The sequence below is a fragment of the Protomyctophum bolini genome (genome assembly GCF_963924005.1).
Source record: "Protomyctophum bolini genome assembly, chromosome: 24".
Classification (NCBI taxonomy): domain Eukaryota; kingdom Metazoa; phylum Chordata; class Actinopteri; order Myctophiformes; family Myctophidae; genus Protomyctophum; species Protomyctophum bolini.
The window spans coordinates 17,826,781-17,846,258 of record NC_137885.1 but is presented as its reverse complement, the minus strand read 5'-3'; the positions used below and the strand labels follow the sequence as shown (position 1 = coordinate 17,846,258).

Sequence of the window (19,478 nt, the reverse complement as noted above, 5' to 3'; positions counted from 1 at the left end):
ATGTTGTCCATTGATTTCTTGTTAGCATGAGTATTAATAATGTATTAGTGAGTCATTTCACAATAACTGCTCATTATTCTACACAATAAACTGATTAACTAAGGGTTACATTCTGGTATAACCTCTTACTAAATTAATTAATTTGGCGATTTTCAAATGGCCGAAATGTATAGGGCTGATACTAATCCAAATCTGCAAATAAATATCTGTAACTAAAGTTTTCAAATAAATGTAGTGGACTAAGTTGAGTAAAAGTACAATATTTGCCTCTGAGATGTAGTGAAGTAGAAGTAAAAGTAATGGAAAATGGAAATACTTAAGTAAAGTACAAATACCTCAAAATTTTACTCATAAAATGTTACTTATAAAAGCACTTAGTACCACCACTTCACCACTTTTCAACCTATCTTCATATAATTGGTCCTCTCATACAACAATCATACATCAGTCTGTTATGGCCTCAGTCACACCTTTACAACAGACTGATGTATGCGATGTATAGCTGATGCAAGCTCGCAATGCATTTCCAATGGGAGTCACATGGTTTGACATTACATTTGTGTTGTATGAGGGGGATGGGGGCAGTCGAAACACAGCCGAAAGCCATACAACAGCTTGTAGTCCAAAATGTTATATCAAACCATGTGACTAGTGATTTCCATTGGAAATGCATTGGCATGACACTTACATCTTGCTTACATCTAGCATGCATCGATTTTGTATGCTAGATCGAGTGTAGAAGCCACTTAACTGTTTTTTGTATGTCATTGCCTAATTGACAGAGCATATCAAGGCTGGGGTAATTGGGAATAGTTATGCACCTGGGTGGAAATACGGCTTTTACCAGGCCAGCCAGGAGAATGTCACAGAGAGAAGCTGTTTGTTCTGTAATGCACATTAATGCCGAAGTAAATATGCAAACAAAAAATAATTCAACTTGTGGACAATGGTTTCTTCTTGCCTGCGTACAGCCCAAGTCTGGGTGCATCAAGTACATATCAATCCAATTTACACAAATGATTAACTATTCAAAATAAATTTGTAAGAATAGCTACCTCTTCTCACTATTTGGCTCCATCTGCTCCTTTGTTTAAGGATCTAAATGTACTGTCTATCTATGACATTAACATAGTACAATCTAGTACTATAGTACTAGATTGTACTGTTCTTTCATATATAAATGCACTTACATTCCAAATATGCTTCCTACAACTTTCAAAGAATATTTTAAGACCAACTCTCAAGTTCATGATTATAATACTAGACAATATATAATAATATATAATATATAATTATGACAATATTCAACCTCCCTTCAGCCGTACCACTCTTAGCCAGGCAGTTCTCCATAAAAGTCAGAGGTTCTTTACTCTGGAATTCACACTGCCAACTCCTCATCTTCACTCTGTAACTTTAAACATAGATTGAGGGCCAGCCTCTTGAAGCAACCTCTCCAATTGATTCTAATGTAATGTAGCCTTTTTTTGTTATTTTCCATACCTATATGTTTGATTACTTTGTCTTACTATTTGTATATTACTATTTGTATATTATTTTTGGTGAGAACCACAAGCCCTCCCTGGGTTTCTTTTCTCACCTGCACACACTTCTCTTTTATTGATGTTACCTTTTTTTGTACTGTTTTTATTGTGCGAATAAAATTTAAAAAAAATTAGACATGAGAGAAGCAGAGAACTGGGGGGGGATGACGCTCCCCCGCGTCCCGTCCCCAGACTCCCCACTACACCACTGCATAGGAGTGGTCCTTTAATAATGAGTATTAATGACTAATGTATCTAATCTAATACATTATTGATACACTAAAGATTAATATGTGTAGTGGACCTTACCTTAAATAAAATGTTGCCAATTTTATAGGGATTGCAAAGTCCATATCACACCGACATACCCTGTAAGCCTATCACACTATGTGAAGATGACCAGGGGTCCATTACAATACACTGTAATGGCAATGGACGCCCTGGTAATGATTACAATCATTACAGTCTCTGTCACTCTGTCAGGAATGCATGGGGTTAAATATAAAATATGTTTCACACTATAGTCTACTGTAATGCCACCAAAATAAATATGGAATGAATTGCAACTATTTCCTCCGAGGTGGAAAGTCTGGTCACGCGAGGTTAATCAACAGGCATCAAAAACTGTGACTCGATCCTTTCTTTGAAAACGCCAAGTATTCAGAACACCGAACCGAACCGTATTCTGAATACTGTTTGTCAAATATGAAATAGAATTCAAACGACCTAAAAATACACGTAAGTGTACCCGGCTGCTGCATCCGCATGAACCAAGCAAGGCAATTTTAATTTACGTAACCTAACGTTACAAGTCCTCAGCCCCCCTCGCCCTCAGGACACGCTCACACGCGCACACACTTTCATTTACGAAACCGGGCCACCGGCTAGGGCGGGGCACGAGACCTCACCACTTGGCCAATCACGATGCTGTTCACAGCGGCGTCGATGAGACTGTCGCATGCCGATTGGCCCGTGGAGCTGTCACTCGGCTTAACCAAAACGTGACGCGGCATGGGTCTATTTTGAGGAAGTGCACTTTAGTGCAGACAGAATGTTGTTGCTCTTTGTTGACAAACTAGACTGATTGGAAAAAGTTTTTTATTTATGTTTTTTTTACCTGAAGCAGGGAACGAGCTGTTGTAAAACGCCTGTGGACACACAAAAAACCCAGCAGGTAATTATATTAGCTGTTTAGCTGTTGCTTGGCGTGCAAAATGCCAATGCTGTGTGTGTGACATTAGCCTGCTAATGCTAGCCAGGTGTATATAAGGTTACAGTTCCTGATTTCTGCCAGGTAATTCAATAGTGTTTACCCTGCTGCTCGCATATCAAATATTACGCAAATATTACACATACAGACTAATGCGGGTTGTTTTGTTGATCTGGTGGCATATATCATTGTTGGTATTTATTGACTTATTTAGTTATTTGTTGCAAAATTATTAGCCATGGTTCATGGATAATCATAGCCCCTCTCGGAACCCTCCATAAAGCTTTTATGAAATTTGGATGTCAGAAACTTTACTACCATTGGGTTCCGCTTGTGGGGCTATAGGATAATCATGGATAATCATCATGGCAGTCGTCATGTTTCAGGCTATTTTTTACAGTCTATGGTTTCAGGGCTACAAAATTATGAACTTCCTGGGTTGTTCTGCAAGATGTGCTTTGCATATACTTACAATTATCATGTAGTATGAAGTGCACGTTCTTTTGTAATTGGATGTATATTTATTTTTGCTAAGTTTTAATGTGTGTGTGTGTGTGTGTGTGTGTGTGAGAGAGAATAAGGAGATTATGAACCTGAATGACTTAATGAATGTTTGTTTGCTTACTTGCTCTCCAAACGTTTCTTTCAATCATAGAGCTAACTAAATTCAATTGCATTAACTCAGTCATCACATTAACTCCAGTTCTACACGGTCCTTTGAGATCGCAGTCAGCTAGAAGCAAATTAGAAAATTGCATTTCAGGGACAGGAAGGGGGGGGGGGGGTGTAAATTGTTGTTTCACTGTACAGCACTTTCTTTTGAAAGCTGCAATATATATATAACATTTACGTACTTACTAAAGGCCAGGGTGCTGTCTAGACAATGACATTGTGTACTTTTTTGTGTGTGATCATGGATTTGTGACTTGTGAGTCTATGGCGTAATGTGTCAAGTCAAGGAGGAACACAGACACTGCTTTGAAAATGTCTTGCTGTAATGGGAAAACATCAGAGCCAGCTAGTATTCATTGTTCCACATTCAGGTACATTTGAAGTACATACAGTAACCTGTTTGGTAACATTCATTTCAGACAAGAATGCACACCATGTTTAATTTGGCAACAAACAAGAGTTGGAGAACAGAGAGAGTAGTCAAATATTCTGCACACTATTTAAAATGAACCATGAGTTTATTGAGGAGTAAACTGGACTGCATCAATTATATACTGATAAAGTATTAACTAAAACACACAATAGCTTTAAAATAGCTGCTAGATCCAGTCCATCCATCCTTGACAGACTGACATACAGCCTTGCCCTGTGTACAATCTATTGTACAGTAGAACTCATCACAGGCTGCCATGCCATCATTTGAAATTATGTTGTTTTAGATGAGGGCTGTTACTGGCTGGTGATTTAGCCTAGGCTGTAACTATATTCACTAGATACAGTTCTGTTAGGGTTAATGTGGGGTGCTGGTGTTGAAATGAAAGTCTGTGGCTGGCTTGAGTCACTTCCTGGAAAAGCTGAACCGCTTCTCTTTTCTATCTGTTCTCACCTTTTTCACAAGTTCTTTAGTTGTTGCTTTGTTAAAGATGAGTTATTTTTTTTACTATGATTTCTTCATTTCCTGTCAGCTATTCATGTACGTACTATTCGTGTCAACTGTTGACTTACTCAAAATGAACTGTCTTTCTCTCTCCTCATGTTTATGTGACCCCATGTTACTTCTTAAGAATGTTACCCAGCATGCTGCTGGGCTTCATGTGTGGCCTCAGCTCATTGGCTGGAGTGAGGCCAGACACGGGCACTGAGCCAGCCAATCATGGTGACGAGGGCCCTCCGCCCCTGCTGCTGTTGTCATTTGATGGTTTCCGTGCCGACTACCTGCAGAGGTACCCCATGCCCAACCTGGAGGGTCTCTACAGCCAGGGGGTCCTGGTGGACCATCTGACCAACGTCTTTGTCACCAAGACATTTCCCAACCACTACAGCCTGGTAACAATTAGGGGTGGAGTGGGGAGATGTTTTGCTTTCTAAATATTTATCCCACGATTTTTGGAACCCCTTTACTTTCACCCAGTGTCAATTATCTAATGTGATCCTGGGCTCTACACTGCCTCTGCCAGTCTGGGGAGAGCAACGGACGTCATCAATGCATGAGGAGTCCAAGGAAGCCACTTCTTCTCACCTGACAGGGGGGAGTTTCCCCGGTTAGACGTAGCATGTGGAAGGAACGCGTTATTCCAACCAGTTCCTTTCCCCTCCATCGGGCCAAGGGGAGGCAGTTTAGAGACCAGGATTACTGCATATTTTTTTGTGAGGGTACCTACCCTAGGGCACATGGGGAGAGTGGGGAGATGTTTAAACGGTGATATCCCGACAGTTGTGGTCCAGACATGGTAGTTTCCTGTTTCAATATTGTTTTGTTTTCTTTTAGCTTCCTCATCAACAGTGTACCTCCTGGTATCGCATGTCAATATATACTGACACTAGACAGCTGAATCACAAACGAATGGCAGCAAAGAGCCTGAGGTGACATGAATTCTGTTTTGTCAGTTAGGCCGGGCGTGATTTGCATAATTTGTCATTCAGAATAGCATAGCATGTGTCTCAGGTGCCACCAGCTGACGCAGCTCAACATTATGGCACCACCTCACCTCTCAGCTCTGTATTGACCTCATTTGATCCTGCATTCACTTTAAACTCATTTTTAATTAGTAAATTTACAATTTAAAAAGTACATTTTTAATTCCAGTAAATTTGTCATTGAAAATCATGAAAAATGTTTATTTCAAATCAAAGATTCTCTAGCTGTAACTTTTAACCAGCCAGCTAGCTAGAGTACTCGGACTACTCATGGAGCTGTCCTTTAGGCCCTTTTAGGGCTGCATGATTTTGCCTACAAAAAAACCCTCGATTTTCTTTTCCTCTGAAATTTTTTTTTTTTTGCAAACAAATGTGAAGTTTGCTATTGGAATAAAGTCCAAACCTTATTTTGTATGGTTAGTTTCCCAACTGTGCACCCGGTAATAAATTAATGCTCAGAGAGATTGAGATGAGTCGGGCTTGCTTCCTTGATGTAAAGCTAGCTACACCTATCTTGGTTTCAGTTTTACATTGTAAGTTTTCCCGACTGTCTGATTGTTATGTACTCTATCTAGGTGACAGGGCTGTACGCAGAGTCTCATGGCATCCTGGCCAGCGTCATGTATGACCCGATCAACCACAAGAACTTCAGCATATCCAACGACAAAGATCCGTTCTGGTGGAACGAGGCCCAGCCCCTCTGGATCACGGCACAGGATTCCGGCTACAAGACGGCAGCCGTGATGTGGCCTGGCTCGGATGTGGTCATCAGGAACCGCACGGCCACACACTTCCTGCAGTACAACTCGTCCATGAGCTTCAGGGAACGGATAGGGAAAGTGGCCAACTGGATGAAAAGGGACGGAAAGGTAAGGGACGAAACTCCTCCAAATCCTTGTTGTTCCCATACGTGACCATAGCTGAGCTGACCGTTTACCTACAAAATAACTCCTAGTTTGCACTACTATGAGTGCAAAAATGTGAGCCAAAATCAACAATAGTTGCCCTGATTCCAACTGGTGATTTCTACAGTAGGCCCACTGGCATTGCTAGGCAACCCATTGCAACCTATGTCCATATTCACTCATCCATTCTCCCTGCGTTCCCATTAGGAGAAAGGAGTGATGTTTTCAGCCCTGTACTACGAGGAGCCCGACCGGACGGGTCATATCTATGGCCCTGAAAACACCATTGCCATGGCCAAGGCTCTGAAAGAGGTACCGGACAGACACCATACACACTGTAGATGTCTACGCTAATATGACTAATGTGTTTCCGTGCTAGGGCATTCACTTCTAGTCATTTTTACTAGTTGACTAGTTGCCTAGTTTACTAGTCAACTAGTTGACTAGTTGTGGAAATAAATATTTGTACATTTAAAAACTGTCTACATTGGTGACTATAACTATAATCTAGCTGATCATGTGGCCTACAAAATCGGGATTTTTTTTCCTTTTTTTTCTTATCAACTAGTCAACCAAGTTTGGTACCAACAAGGTCGACTAGTGGATTTACTAGTCGACTAGTTGCTTAATGCCCTATTCTGTGCTTGTCTGTCCCTCTATTGGTTCAACTGCCTTTATTTGTGTGTGTGTGTGTGTGTGTGTGTGTGTGTGCATGCGTGCGTGCGTGCGTGCGTGCAGGTGGATGACTACATAGGGCTGCTGGTGTCAGAGCTGAAGCGTGCCGGCCTGTGGGGGCGTGTGAACGTCCTGATCACCAGTGACCATGGCATGGCCCAGTGCTCTGCCGACCGCCTCATCAGGCTGAGCGACTGCCTGCACCCAGACAACTACAGCCTGGTGGACACTACACCTGTCGCTGCCCTCATCCCACTCAAAGGTAAGACAACTACAGCCTGGTGGACACTACACCTGTCGCTGCCCTCATCCCACTCAAAGGAAAGACAACTACAGCCTGGTGGACACTACACCTGTCGCTGCCCTCATCCCACTCAAAGGTAAGACAACTACAGCCTGGTGGACACTACACCTGTCGCTGCCCTCATCCCACCCAAGGTACCCACATACCCAGGGGTGCACATAACCTTTTGTTGGGGGGGGCTATAGTTCTCATAGTAGTCTCTATTCTTATCACAACGTTAACTTAGCCAGCATGAGATTGCACAGCATGCACATTATGAGAGCCTGCTGAGGCGCTCCAACAAAGATACACTGAATTACTCACCTAATGCCACGGAGCATGGAGTTTCTGCGTTTAAAGGTGTAGGGAAACGGGAATGGTGATCAATTTATTTTGAAGTTTCAACATGAAACAACGGTATGAAGTTTCTGAACCAATCAGAGCGTCGCATCCCTTCAGGCGATGGGACGGTAGCTAGGGACGGTAGCTATGCTATCCGCAACACGCATGGTGTGTGTTTGTTTACAAATCGGATTGTCGGTCAGCTGTATCAGTTTACTGTTATGTGGCTTATTTCTACCCTATAATGTTTTCAGATACATATTTTAGCGTGATGATTAAGTTGAAACCGAGTAATACACTGTCTGGATGTTATCTTGAATGGGAATAAAAACGGAGGATTTCTGCAATCAGTAGCAGCTGTGTTGGACGGATGCGCAGATATGGGGAATTAAACGGGTGAGGTTCATTTTTACTGGCTTTTATCGATGTGTATCTCTACACGTCATCACGCAGCACGTTTTCGTTTTAATAAATAAAACAATCGTTTTTATGGACTTTTGATATAAAAACACACATAAATGAGAATTTCCCATTTTTTTGGCATCCATTGTTAGGTATGCCCATATGATGACCACGGATATGGTCTAAAAGTGTGAAAAACTTATTTTTCATTTCACTACGCCTTTAACGTAATTCCAAAGTGTGTACCGGTACATTGTTTTATGAGATAGATGCACATTGGTTAAATATACGAACTTTGGCTAAAAGCTTGTGTTTAATCCACGTGGGTTCTTGTTTACCTACTAGCGCTCTGAACTGCAACAACTTTCACTTTCAAGTTTCAACAACTGTCGGCTTGGTTTCACAACCGAAAGTAAACACACTTCCTCTTCCTCTTCAAAATAAGAGCCACTTGTAATGATTAGTCAACACTACTGGTTTTATTTCTAAGTCTACTTACAGGATGTAGATAGACATTTGTAGTATGTGACTGTGTGACACCAGAGCTTGTAATGGGCTTGGTACGCAAAAACGCCTCCGTGCCTTTGATCTGCCAGCATGCATTTTGACGACACATGCGCACCAGTTATGTGTGCACCCTAGTCTCGCGTAGCCAGACAACTATTCCACAATCTCCGAATGCTGAATAGAGTCTGGAACTACACCTCCCGAAATCTGAGTAATCTGTTTGTCATTTCAGTTCACAAAAATATATTTTACAATATCTTTAGAGCTTATTGTTTTATTTCCATTTCTGCTAAGCAACAAGCTATGTATGCTTAGATGATTTCTATTTATATTAGGATAAATTTGCACGACTGTAAAGACGAAACAGAAGTGGGGAGGAGGCTCCACTTCCGCTTTATATTTTACTCATCATAGAGCTTCCGTTGCTCCAGACTGTATGACGGAAGCAACAGTCTGGCAACACGAGAGTATGTACACCCCTGCATGAACCAGCAGAGTCGTGAGGATAGAATTAAACAGAACATTCATGTGTACAACCAGAATGTCAGGTTGTTTTGAGCATACGACTCCTGTGCATTTCAAATAGGAGACTCCTGGGGCTGTATACTAGTCATTAACATCAAAAACGTCTCTCAACAGCACTAAAACCTTTACCACCGCCTACTTTTTAGCATTTATGGATTTGTACTGCACCGGTGCATTTTCTGTACAACCAGGACATGAACGTGAATGTCATGAAGACTGAAACTATCATAATCTTCACAACTTCTCTATTTTACTTTTATCATATGACAATGGAGCTACAGTTTTATTTATATCAGTCAATGGTACAGCTACACATAAATAGATGTGAATAGAAGCAGAAGTGTTTCTACAGGAATATGGGGTTCACTGAAGTGTGTGTGTGTGTGTGTGTGTGTGTGTGTATGTGTGTGTCTGTGTCTGTGTCTTTCTCAGATCCAGAGACAGTCTTCACTCTGCTCAAAAAGTGCCACCCCCACATGACGGCTTACCTGAAAAACTCCATCCCTGATAGGCTGCATTACAAGAACAACCAGCACATTCAGCCAATCATCTTAGTCGCCGACGAGGGCTGGACCATCGTGAAGGACGGGAGCAGCAAGCTGCCACGGTGTAAGTCAGATGTTGCAAGAAAAATAAAGTTGCAAGTGTTGTGTTGTGTAAGGCCGTCGTCAAAGTGCAGTGTATGCACAATGTTTAGTGTTTTCTAAATACATACAATAGGAAACACTCTAGTAGTAGTGCTGCACGATTCCTGCTCAAATGTGAATCTCAATTTTCCCCCACAAGAATTGAGATCACGATTCTCACATAAGTCTCATTATTTCCATGAAAAATTGTATTGTCTTTAGTATGTAGTTGCTGAACACTACATTAAAAATGTGTTGAAGCCAACTACTGTGGTTTTAAACAGACAACATAAAAGTGCTTGACTTAAACCTCTCTTAAAGTCTCTCTTGTAGCAAAAACATACCGGCAATAGCAACTAAAATGAATTGGACAGCCAACTAGTACTGCACGATTCTTGCTTAAATTAAGAAATGAGATCGCATAGGTGTCTGAATCTATATCTCGATCTTTTTTTATTAATTGTGCAGCACTATCTACTGTAGTAGTGTTATTCTGGAACAAAACCAAAAGCGCCAATATCAAGGCTCATATTAATGAGATAGTTTGAAATGTACTGAACGTTATTCAGATGGCATATTGTTTAGACCGATGATGCTAGGTTAATTGTTTATCCCGGTATCCTAGTTTATTTGTTGTTCTTTTACTAAAGTTCACGCTTCTCTGCTTATTTCAATCTCGTCACTCTGAATAAGAGTGTCTGGTAAATGCCTAAATTATAAATGTAAATTGGTGTTTTTGGTCCATAAATGTTCTGATGTCATATTGGGCACAATGGGTAGTTACACAAAATACACACATTCTCGCATACATAAATGCAAACTTCTCTCTCATCCCCCCCCCCCCCCCCAGTGGGCGATCATGGCTATGACAACTCCCTAGCCAGCATGCATCCCTTCATGGCGGCCACCGGGCCCAGCTTCCGCCGGGGTTATCGCATGGCCGCGTTGCAGAGCGTGGACATTTACCCGCTGATGTGCCGTCTGCTCGCTGTGCCTCCGGGCCCCAACAACGGCACCCTGGACCAGGCCAGGTGCATGCTGGTTGGGGAGCGCTGCGTCGGCGCTGCCATGGTGGTGGGCCTGGTGGTGGGAGTCCTGCTCGTCCTCACTACACTCACTGGTAGGTCCTTAATCCATTCAGACCGTACGACGTGTGGGAACGTCATAATCCAACCGATGTGTACACACGTCCTAGCGCATTTTCATTTATATCAAACGAGAGAAAAATATTCTGGATTTCTTTTTCGCCTCTCCTTCTGCACCATACTCCTTGCTCTTCGCACTTGCTCGTTGTCGTTCACTTCCCTGTTTACCGCAAGGAAGCTCTGAGAAGGAAGGGAAGTGGTCACGTGACTAGGCTGCGCCATGACACTATCATGGACACTTTCATGGGAGCCAAACTCACACCGGAAGTGCAATGAATACATGACAGTGAATGGAGACGGCTGGACCAGCTCATAACAAACATTATTCATGAACTATTGAGACCTTTTGTAAAGTAATCACTTCTGGAAAAGAAGACATATCACAGGTTGTTTTCTAATCACTTACTTTTCGATGGCACAGAGTGCACAGTATATAATTTTATCTGAGGATCTAAACAGCAGCAGGTATCGTTTCTGGCTCCGAAGTATCGCGATATTTGGCATTCATAAATAATGTTTGTTCATGAGCTGGTCACTGAGCTCTCATTGACTCCAGTGCATTCTGGCTCCCATGAAAGTGTCCATGAAAGTGACATGGCGCAGCCCAGTCACGTGACCACTTCACTTCCTTCTCAGAGCTTCCTTGGTTTACTGCTCACAAAGAAAGGCTTGGCGCGTGTAATCTAAGGAGCTCTCTGTGGTTTTGACCAGATGGATATACTATTAACTAAGCTCTTCATTTCTGACTTTAAAGCTGATATAGACAAGTTTCCAGTGTTTGTACACAGAATTCAAATAGCTCCACCCCCCCCTCCCCCTGTCATTCTATTAGCCGAGCCAGGTCACTTCAGACTATGGGAATACGATATTGCGCTCGTATGGCTAAATATGACATTAAAAAAATATGAATTTCCATCTATCTTAGTTACAACAATGACATTGAGTCGACGTGTTTTTTTTAAGGGTAACTGTAGTATAATCGCAATATCACTCGTCAGGAAGTAGCGGAGGAGACTCACTGGCTCTCAATTCAATTCTCTTTTATTTGTAATCGTGCATATAAAACATATATTGCCCCTCAAATGCCCCAGCCACTACAGCATCGTTCATGTGAACTACTTTGTCCACGGTGTGAACTGAGTGGTGCAACTAAATATGGAGTGCTGTGATTTAAAAAAAAACAATCCAGTTTTGCATGTGTTTATGAGGTGACTATTAGACCCCTTGGTGTGGTTGTTATGTGCAATGATGTCTTCCCTTTGTATTTACTATTTAGGGTTTCTTCCTGGAGGCTGAAACCTTGATTCAAACGTGCCATTGAAAAAAAAAAACAGTGATATAGTGACATCACAATATCATCCCTTCCCCTAACCTTTATCATACAACGGCTGTGGGTGCAGCTTCATTTCTGGTGGATCATCACCATTCACCAATCACCACCCACCAGGCAAACCAGGCATACGTAATGAACTGGTGGGAGTGACCACATAAAAACGACATTTTAACAAATACTGTACACTTTCTTTTTGAAAAGATGTTCCTCCTTATATAACCATAATACCTGATGAACATGTTTTCGGGTGGAAAAAAATGTCAACAGTTAAAGTATCAAATAATGGTTAAAAGTGGAATAAAGTTAAATAAAAATTAAATAAAGTTCCCAGGATCAGTAAAACATTATTACAAAGACCCAAACCTCAGGGTGGGTTAGCCCTACCTAACTTTAGGTTTTATTACCGGGCAGCCAATCTTAGAATTTTGCAACATTGGCTGATGTTGGAGAAATCACCTTTACGTCCAACATGGATTGAGATGGAATCTTCCTCAGTAAGGCCTGCCTCGTTAACTGCTCTTATTCATACCCCTATTCGTTTTTCTCTTACCCCTTATTCTAAGAATATTATTGTCAAATCCACACTTAACATTTGGAATCAATTCAGGCGACACTTTGGTCTACAGGCCCAGTCCTTCCTTGCCCCAATAACAGCAAACCCTTTATTCCATCCATCTTTGAGTGATAATGCCTTCTCTTTATGGTCATCACTTGGTATTACAAAGCTCAGTGATCTGTATATTGACAAGGTATTTGCCTCCTTTCAACAGCTGTCTGGGAAATATTCCCTTTCAAATCAACACTTCTTTCGATATCTTCAGATTTGCAGTTTTGTGCGTAGCCTTAACCCTGTATTTCCAAACCTTCCACTGTGGTTGATTCCTTCTTAACTCCATTGTCGCGCACGAAGGGCCTAATATCGGTTATGTACAATTGTATTTTCTCTTTGCGGCCTACTTCAATAGAAAATATTAAGAACAGATGGGAAGAGGATTTAGGAGAAGAAATCTCAGATGGTGATTGGGAAGATATTTTACGTCTTGTCCACTCTTCTTCCATTTGTGCGAGGCATGGGCTAATCCAATGCAAAATCATCCATCGTGTGCATTTCACTAAAGTTAGGTTATCCAAAATATATGGTGATATTGATCCCCTGTGTGATAGATCGTTCGGCCCCTGCCACGTATATACATATGTTTTGGTCATGCCCTTCTTTACGTAGGTATTGGACTAAGTAAGATCTTTGACACTATGTCGAGTAATGTTGGGGTACCATTTGAACCAAATGTAATGACAGCTATTTTCGGAATCTCTCCCCCTGATCTGTTCCTGTCAAAATACAAAGCTCACTTGGTGGCCTTTACCACTCTCTTAGCTAGGCGTCTAATTCTGATGAAATGGAAGTCCTCTGCTCCCCCAACCCATCTTCACTGTATTAGAGATGTACTCCACTTTATTAAATTAGAAAAAATTAGATGTACCCTGAGAGGCTCTCAGGTATCCAAATTTGAGGACACATGGGGCCCCTTCCTCGCACTAGTAAATGACTTGCAGTTTCAAGATATTCCAGATTGAATGAGTTTAATCCTGGATTTGAGCATGCTAGATTCCCGACGTAGCTGGGTTGTTCAGTATATTTGATATTTGGTTTGTATCAGTGTCGCTTCCATGTTAGCATAGGACTATGCAACTTTTTATTTCTTTTATTTTATTTGATGCTGCCACAATATTTTGTGTATGGTGCTCACAACAGTTATATATGTACATGTTATTTCTTTGATATGTTCCGTATGGGTGTGTCACATGTTTGATTTACTGTATACCCTGGCCTGAATCTTGAATAAACAAAACAGTAAAAAAAGGCGACACAGATGCGACACAGATGCGTGTGCGTGTGTGTGTGTGTGTGTGTAGTTCTCCATGGATCGCCACCTTGCCGTGGTGGAGAACCTTGCGTGTTCCAATGAGCCTAAGAGCGATGCCGTCGGGAGCTTATTTTTGCTCCTGGTAGGGTCACCCATGGCGGTAAGGTCGAGGGGGAGGTTCCAGACAAAGTACGATCCAAACAAAGTCCCCAACGGCGGAAGTGGCGGAGGATGACACTGTAAGTCACAACGGCACTGAAGGCGGATGAAGGCTGCAACAGAGGGTGGTCTCCAGTCGTCATGGACTCCATGCCATTGGATTCAGGCCCCTCTCTGTCAAGGACCGTGTGGTGGCTGCAGGCGCATCAGTCTCCCCACGTAAAAAGACATCACGTGCAGGCGTCCTCCTGAAAAGGAACCCCTCCATTCTGCACTCTGGACATTAAGAAAAGACCTGTGGCGCCCAGGAAGTGGTAACGGGGGCAGGACAGTGAAGTCCGGCAGTCCCTAGCCACAACCTGGCACACAGGAGATGGGTGTTTAGTTCAGTCGCTAAGCTCAAGGACTTGAGGCAGATAGAGCTTCTCGGCAGTGGCACCCATGACTGAGCAGCCCTATTCAGGGTCCACTCTGCTCACCCCAGTAGGGGAAAGGGTTAGAAAAGGTACCCTAAACATAGCCTGCCTCACAATATCCTGTCTGGAATACCGCATCCAGAGGGACCACCATTACGCGGTCAGAAACAAAAAATAAAAAAATTCATCTTATCCGCCTTTGCGAAAGCATACCAACAGCTTGGTCTGGCCATTAATATAAAAAAGACCCAAATCCTCCACCAACCACCACCAAACAGCAGTACACCAGTCCTACCCCCCAACATCTCCATCGACAACATCACACTGGAAAATGTGGACCACTTCCCATACCTCGGCAGCCTCCTATCCTCAAAAGCTGTCATCGATGATGAAATACAACATCACCTCAGTTGTGCCAGTGGCGCCATCTCAAGGCTAAGGAAGAGAGTCTTTGAGAACCGCGACCTCCAACCAAAGACCAAAATCTTGGTATATAAAGCTGTGGTTCTCCCCACCCTTCTGTATGGGTCAGAAGCCTGGACCACATACAGCAGGCACATAAAGGCACTTGAGACGTACCATCAGAGATGTCTCCGGAAAATCCTCAGGATAAGCTGGGAGGATCGGCGCACCAACACCAGCGTCCTGGAGGAGGCAAACTTTCTCACCATCACTGCCACCATTGCCCTAAACCAGCTCAGATGGACTGGCCATGTTGTCCGCATGCCTGACTCTCGCCTCCCAAAACAAGTCCTGTACTCCCAGCTTGTTAAAGGGAAACGGGCCCCGGGAGGTCAAAAGAAGAGGTATAAGGACAATATTAAAACAAACTTAAAGAAGTGCCACATTGACCTCAAAGCTTGGGAAGACAAGGCAACAGACAGGACGACTTGGAGAAACCTTGTCCGTGAGGGTGCCGCGAAATATGATGACGACCTCCGCCATGCTGCACAGGACAAGCGCAGACTCAGGAAGGAGAGAGCATCCAATAAACCATCCAATAAACCGGTCCAACCCAAACCCACCACTACATTCCCCTGTCCACACTGCACCAGGGTAATCAGGTCCAGAATCGGCCTCCATCGCCACCTGACGACCCACAAGGACCAATAAGGAGGACAGTCGTACTCTGATACGAGTGACCGCCGATGATGATGATGGTGTGTGTGTGTGTGTTAAATACAGTAGGGAACCTGAGAGGGAGATAGTGTAGGCCGGTGGAACACAGGAACAAGTCTTCAGACGGGATACAAACATGCCACTAAGGAGCTTTAATCTACCGTACTTATCAGGGTGTTTTGTGACCTGATGGCAGAACAAGAGGGCTTAGAACAGGACGATGTTGTGAGTCGTCGGAGGCCTCCAGCAACAGGTGGTCTTTGTCACAGAACAAATTAACCAGGCAACGTTGTCGTTTCAGGCCTTTTCCAGCTGATGAAACGCCGCCGTCCCTCAGCCTCCAGGCCCTTCCAGAGACTCCAGCTGGACGAGGAAGACGATGACCCCCTGCTGGAGTAGAACCCACGCCTGCGCACACGTCTTCCAAGCTTCCCTATGCTGTAAATGTCCTGCACTTTTTATGGTTACTGAATAGACTTTCAGCACAGCTTGTGTCAAGGAGTTTCTCCTGTGTGTGTGTGTGTGTGTGTGTGTGTGTGTGTGTGTGTGTGTGTGTGTGTGTGTGTGTGTGTGTGTGTGCGTGTGTGTGTGCGTGTGCGTGTGCGCGCGCGCGCACACGTCTATTGTATGTCTGTATTCACAAGCATGTTTAAAGACCAGTTGCTTTAAGCTGTAAGGCCCATTTATACTCCCTTTTATATAAATGAACGAGACATATTCAAATGATCGCGGCTCACATACTTATATCCGTCCTTTACATTAGCATCGATGTCACATTTTTTGTTTTAATAATGGTGTTTAAGGCCCTTTAAATGTTTTAAAAGTCGTCCACTGACAACACTCGGGTGAAGTATTCTCGCATCCCTCTATAGCCTGTTTTGGGCTCTTTGAGTGAAATTCAAGACCAATAAGCATTGGTGAAGATTATAAAAATTAGCTCCTATGTCATTTATGACAAGGATGCCAATTAAAATGCCTAGGTTCTTAATGAGTAAAAGCACTGATCATAATAAATTCAAATGAGTCAAATGTTTTGACGAGGTCGCAATAATATACTTGTTAAAAGAAAGAGCTGTTCTGTAATAACTGTTTGTCCCTGTGCTCATTTTAAGCGAAATGCCGATATATCATACCGTAGATTTTCGAAAACTAACTTTTAAAAACTCTTCGCCCAGCCTTCTCTACAATCACGATTTCTGGAGGCCCTTCGGCGTTTCGTCCATCCATATCCGTAAGCTTTCAGAATATGCACAGAAAGACAGACGAAATGAACATGTTAAACAGACAAAAGTCGCGCCCATACCCGGAAAGGCGAAAGGACCTTTCATGTATAAAGCGAACAGACAAAAGTCTCTGTCCATATCTGTACATGTACTTAATGTTGAGTATAAATGGGCCTTCTTCCTGCTATGTCAGATTCCCCCTTCAGTCATGGACTTAATATTATCTGGTGCAACAGAACTGGCAATGCACTTCCTCAAGTCAAAAGGATTATAATACCAATAATACCAAATAATAATGTATTATTATACTGCTGTATGTTAATATACATACAGTATCCCCCTTACTAGGGACTACTTGAATGTAAGCAAGTGAATATTCTAGCCAGAAAATTCACTTGTGTCATGGGAAAATAAGTTTTTGTTACTGGGTTTAGGGAACCATTCTTATTGAATTGAACTGGCACGAATGTTGTATTTTATCAATGTGATACCGTCCCCTTGAAGTTACTGTCGTAACTACTGTTATTTATTTTATTTCGGGTTAATAGCTTGATCTACTGATGTGTAAACATTTTAATGTATCTTTGGTTATTGGATTTTAAAATGTTATAGCATGTTACTTTTGTTTATTTATGGAGTTTCTGTTTTTCATCAGCAGGGGGAGAGATCAGCCATAACTCACTGACATTCTACTGTATGGGTTTTAGAAGGTACATTTAGCAGTATGCACAATCTGTACATATTGTATGAGTATTCTGTAATAGTTTCCTGGGGCACTGTACATATGGGAGTAACTTTGTGACTGTGGTCTTTCACTTTGGGATCTCATTTCATCGTTCCATTCATTGTACCACTTAAATGGGTTTGAGCTCTGACAGACTGTCACATAGACAGAGTACACACTGGTGTGAATACAGCCCAAGTTCCTCAACCATGTCAAATTGTAAATGGGTTTGAAACCTCCGTAATATAATATCATGTACTTTAATCTGATATTGCACAAGATGTTTTATCTGTTATAAAACTACCGCAGGCAGACTTTGAACCAAATCGAGCATCGCCTTTTGATGCCACTATTTTATGGTGGTGGCTTGTTGTATTGTGGTTTATTACCAGTGCTTTACAGTCCTAGCTTAATTAATTTACATGAGATTACAGGGACATCGAATGTTGGCGATTTAATTGATCACTGTACTGAAATCATTTCACTCTACACTCACTCTGCAAGAGTAAGTCCACTCTACCATTAAATATGGACGAGTGGGCTCTGCCATTTATTTCTGCCGAACAATATGATTTGTGACTGAGCAGGTTTCATGTTTAAGGTCTTGCTAAAAGATTGAGACCGTTTACAGTGTATTCACTCTTTAACTACGGTTATCCCTCTACTAAAAGCCACCTATAGCTGCTCCAAACTCAACCTCTAGTCTCTACAGCTTGCATCAAAGATCAGTGAACAGCAGAGAAGCTTTTTTATGCTTTGATTTAGGAGAATTGACGCACTTGGAGCATTCTATAGAAATAAAGATGATTGTTCTGGTTCAGTTTCACAAATCATGATGTTGCCACATTTTGAAATCACCTCATAAAAGTAACGTTTTACAGAGGGGAAAAACCAGCCTGCTTGTATTTTTAGACGTACAATCCTACAGCATGTCAGGTCCGATAGGGAGAGGTCCTGAACCTCTAGCACTTTAAGGGCCACAAGAGCTCTGAAGTGAAGTTTATGTAGCCTAATATTTAGACTCTCGTAGATGTATTTATCGATTACATCTACGAGAGTCTAAATTTTAGGCTAAATGTGTGTGTGTGTGTGTGTGGCCTCACGTCTCTGCTCTGCCTCAAGCTGCTGTGTGGCCACTGGTAGCAACTTTACATACTATGCAAATCTACTATAGGTTACTGAAGGAGTTTCTGTTCTGATATGATTTTTTTTTTCTGTCATGACTGAATCTGATTGGCTTGATTTGCAAGTCTTCCGTTCGTTTTTTCTTAATGATTAAAGTTATGAAGAAATAACAAATGTCAATGATTGATTTTTGCTTTGTGTGTGCAGTGTGGGTGTGAAAGAGAGGATGGCAAGGACAGAGTAACGCATGTTTGACAACAGTACAATGTAATAAAATGGCAAAGATATAAAAGTTAACTCAATACTGACTCCTACATTTCTGTATTATATTGAGCTGTACATGTACTATTTATTTGTATTTTTTGCCAGGTATAACCTGGGGCCTGTTTCACGAAACGTGGAATATATATATCCTGGATCAGCGATTAACAGGTTTCATGAAAACTGGTTAATCTTGCCAGATTAATTTAGCCAGTTAACCTGGATATGTTGAGGCTTGATTCAGTTTCATGAAAGCAATGCCACATAATTAGTCACAAAACTCACAATGGAAACTAATGCTGTGGATTTAGCCTGCTCCGGACCAGACTAACAGCCAGGTTAATCCTAATCCTGATGTCTTTACTGTTCATTAAGCATTCAACCTGATCACAAGTCAATTATTTGTATTATTCTGCATTAAAACATATGTAGCCTACACATTGCCATTAAAGGACTACATAAACCCTATAGGCCTATACAAAATGAAATAAAATATACAGTAG

General features: G+C 42.1%; 1 protein-coding gene across 1 annotated transcript; it reads left to right on the top strand.

The window, feature by feature from the left end:
* Window positions 1–2,561: 2,561 nt before the first annotated feature.
* On the top strand, window positions 2,562–19,011 carry enpp4 (ectonucleotide pyrophosphatase/phosphodiesterase 4). The gene is made up of 8 exons (XM_080758311.1): window positions 2,562–2,715; window positions 4,488–4,749; window positions 5,916–6,209; window positions 6,453–6,557; window positions 6,984–7,182; window positions 9,412–9,588; window positions 10,456–10,725; window positions 15,944–19,011. The coding sequence occupies exons 2-8, from the start codon at window positions 4,489–4,491 to the stop codon at window positions 16,039–16,041; spliced, it is 1,404 nt and encodes a 467-aa protein (XP_080614437.1). The 5' UTR covers window positions 2,562–2,715; window position 4,488; the 3' UTR covers window positions 16,042–19,011.
* The last annotated feature ends 467 nt before the right edge of the window (window positions 19,012–19,478 follow it).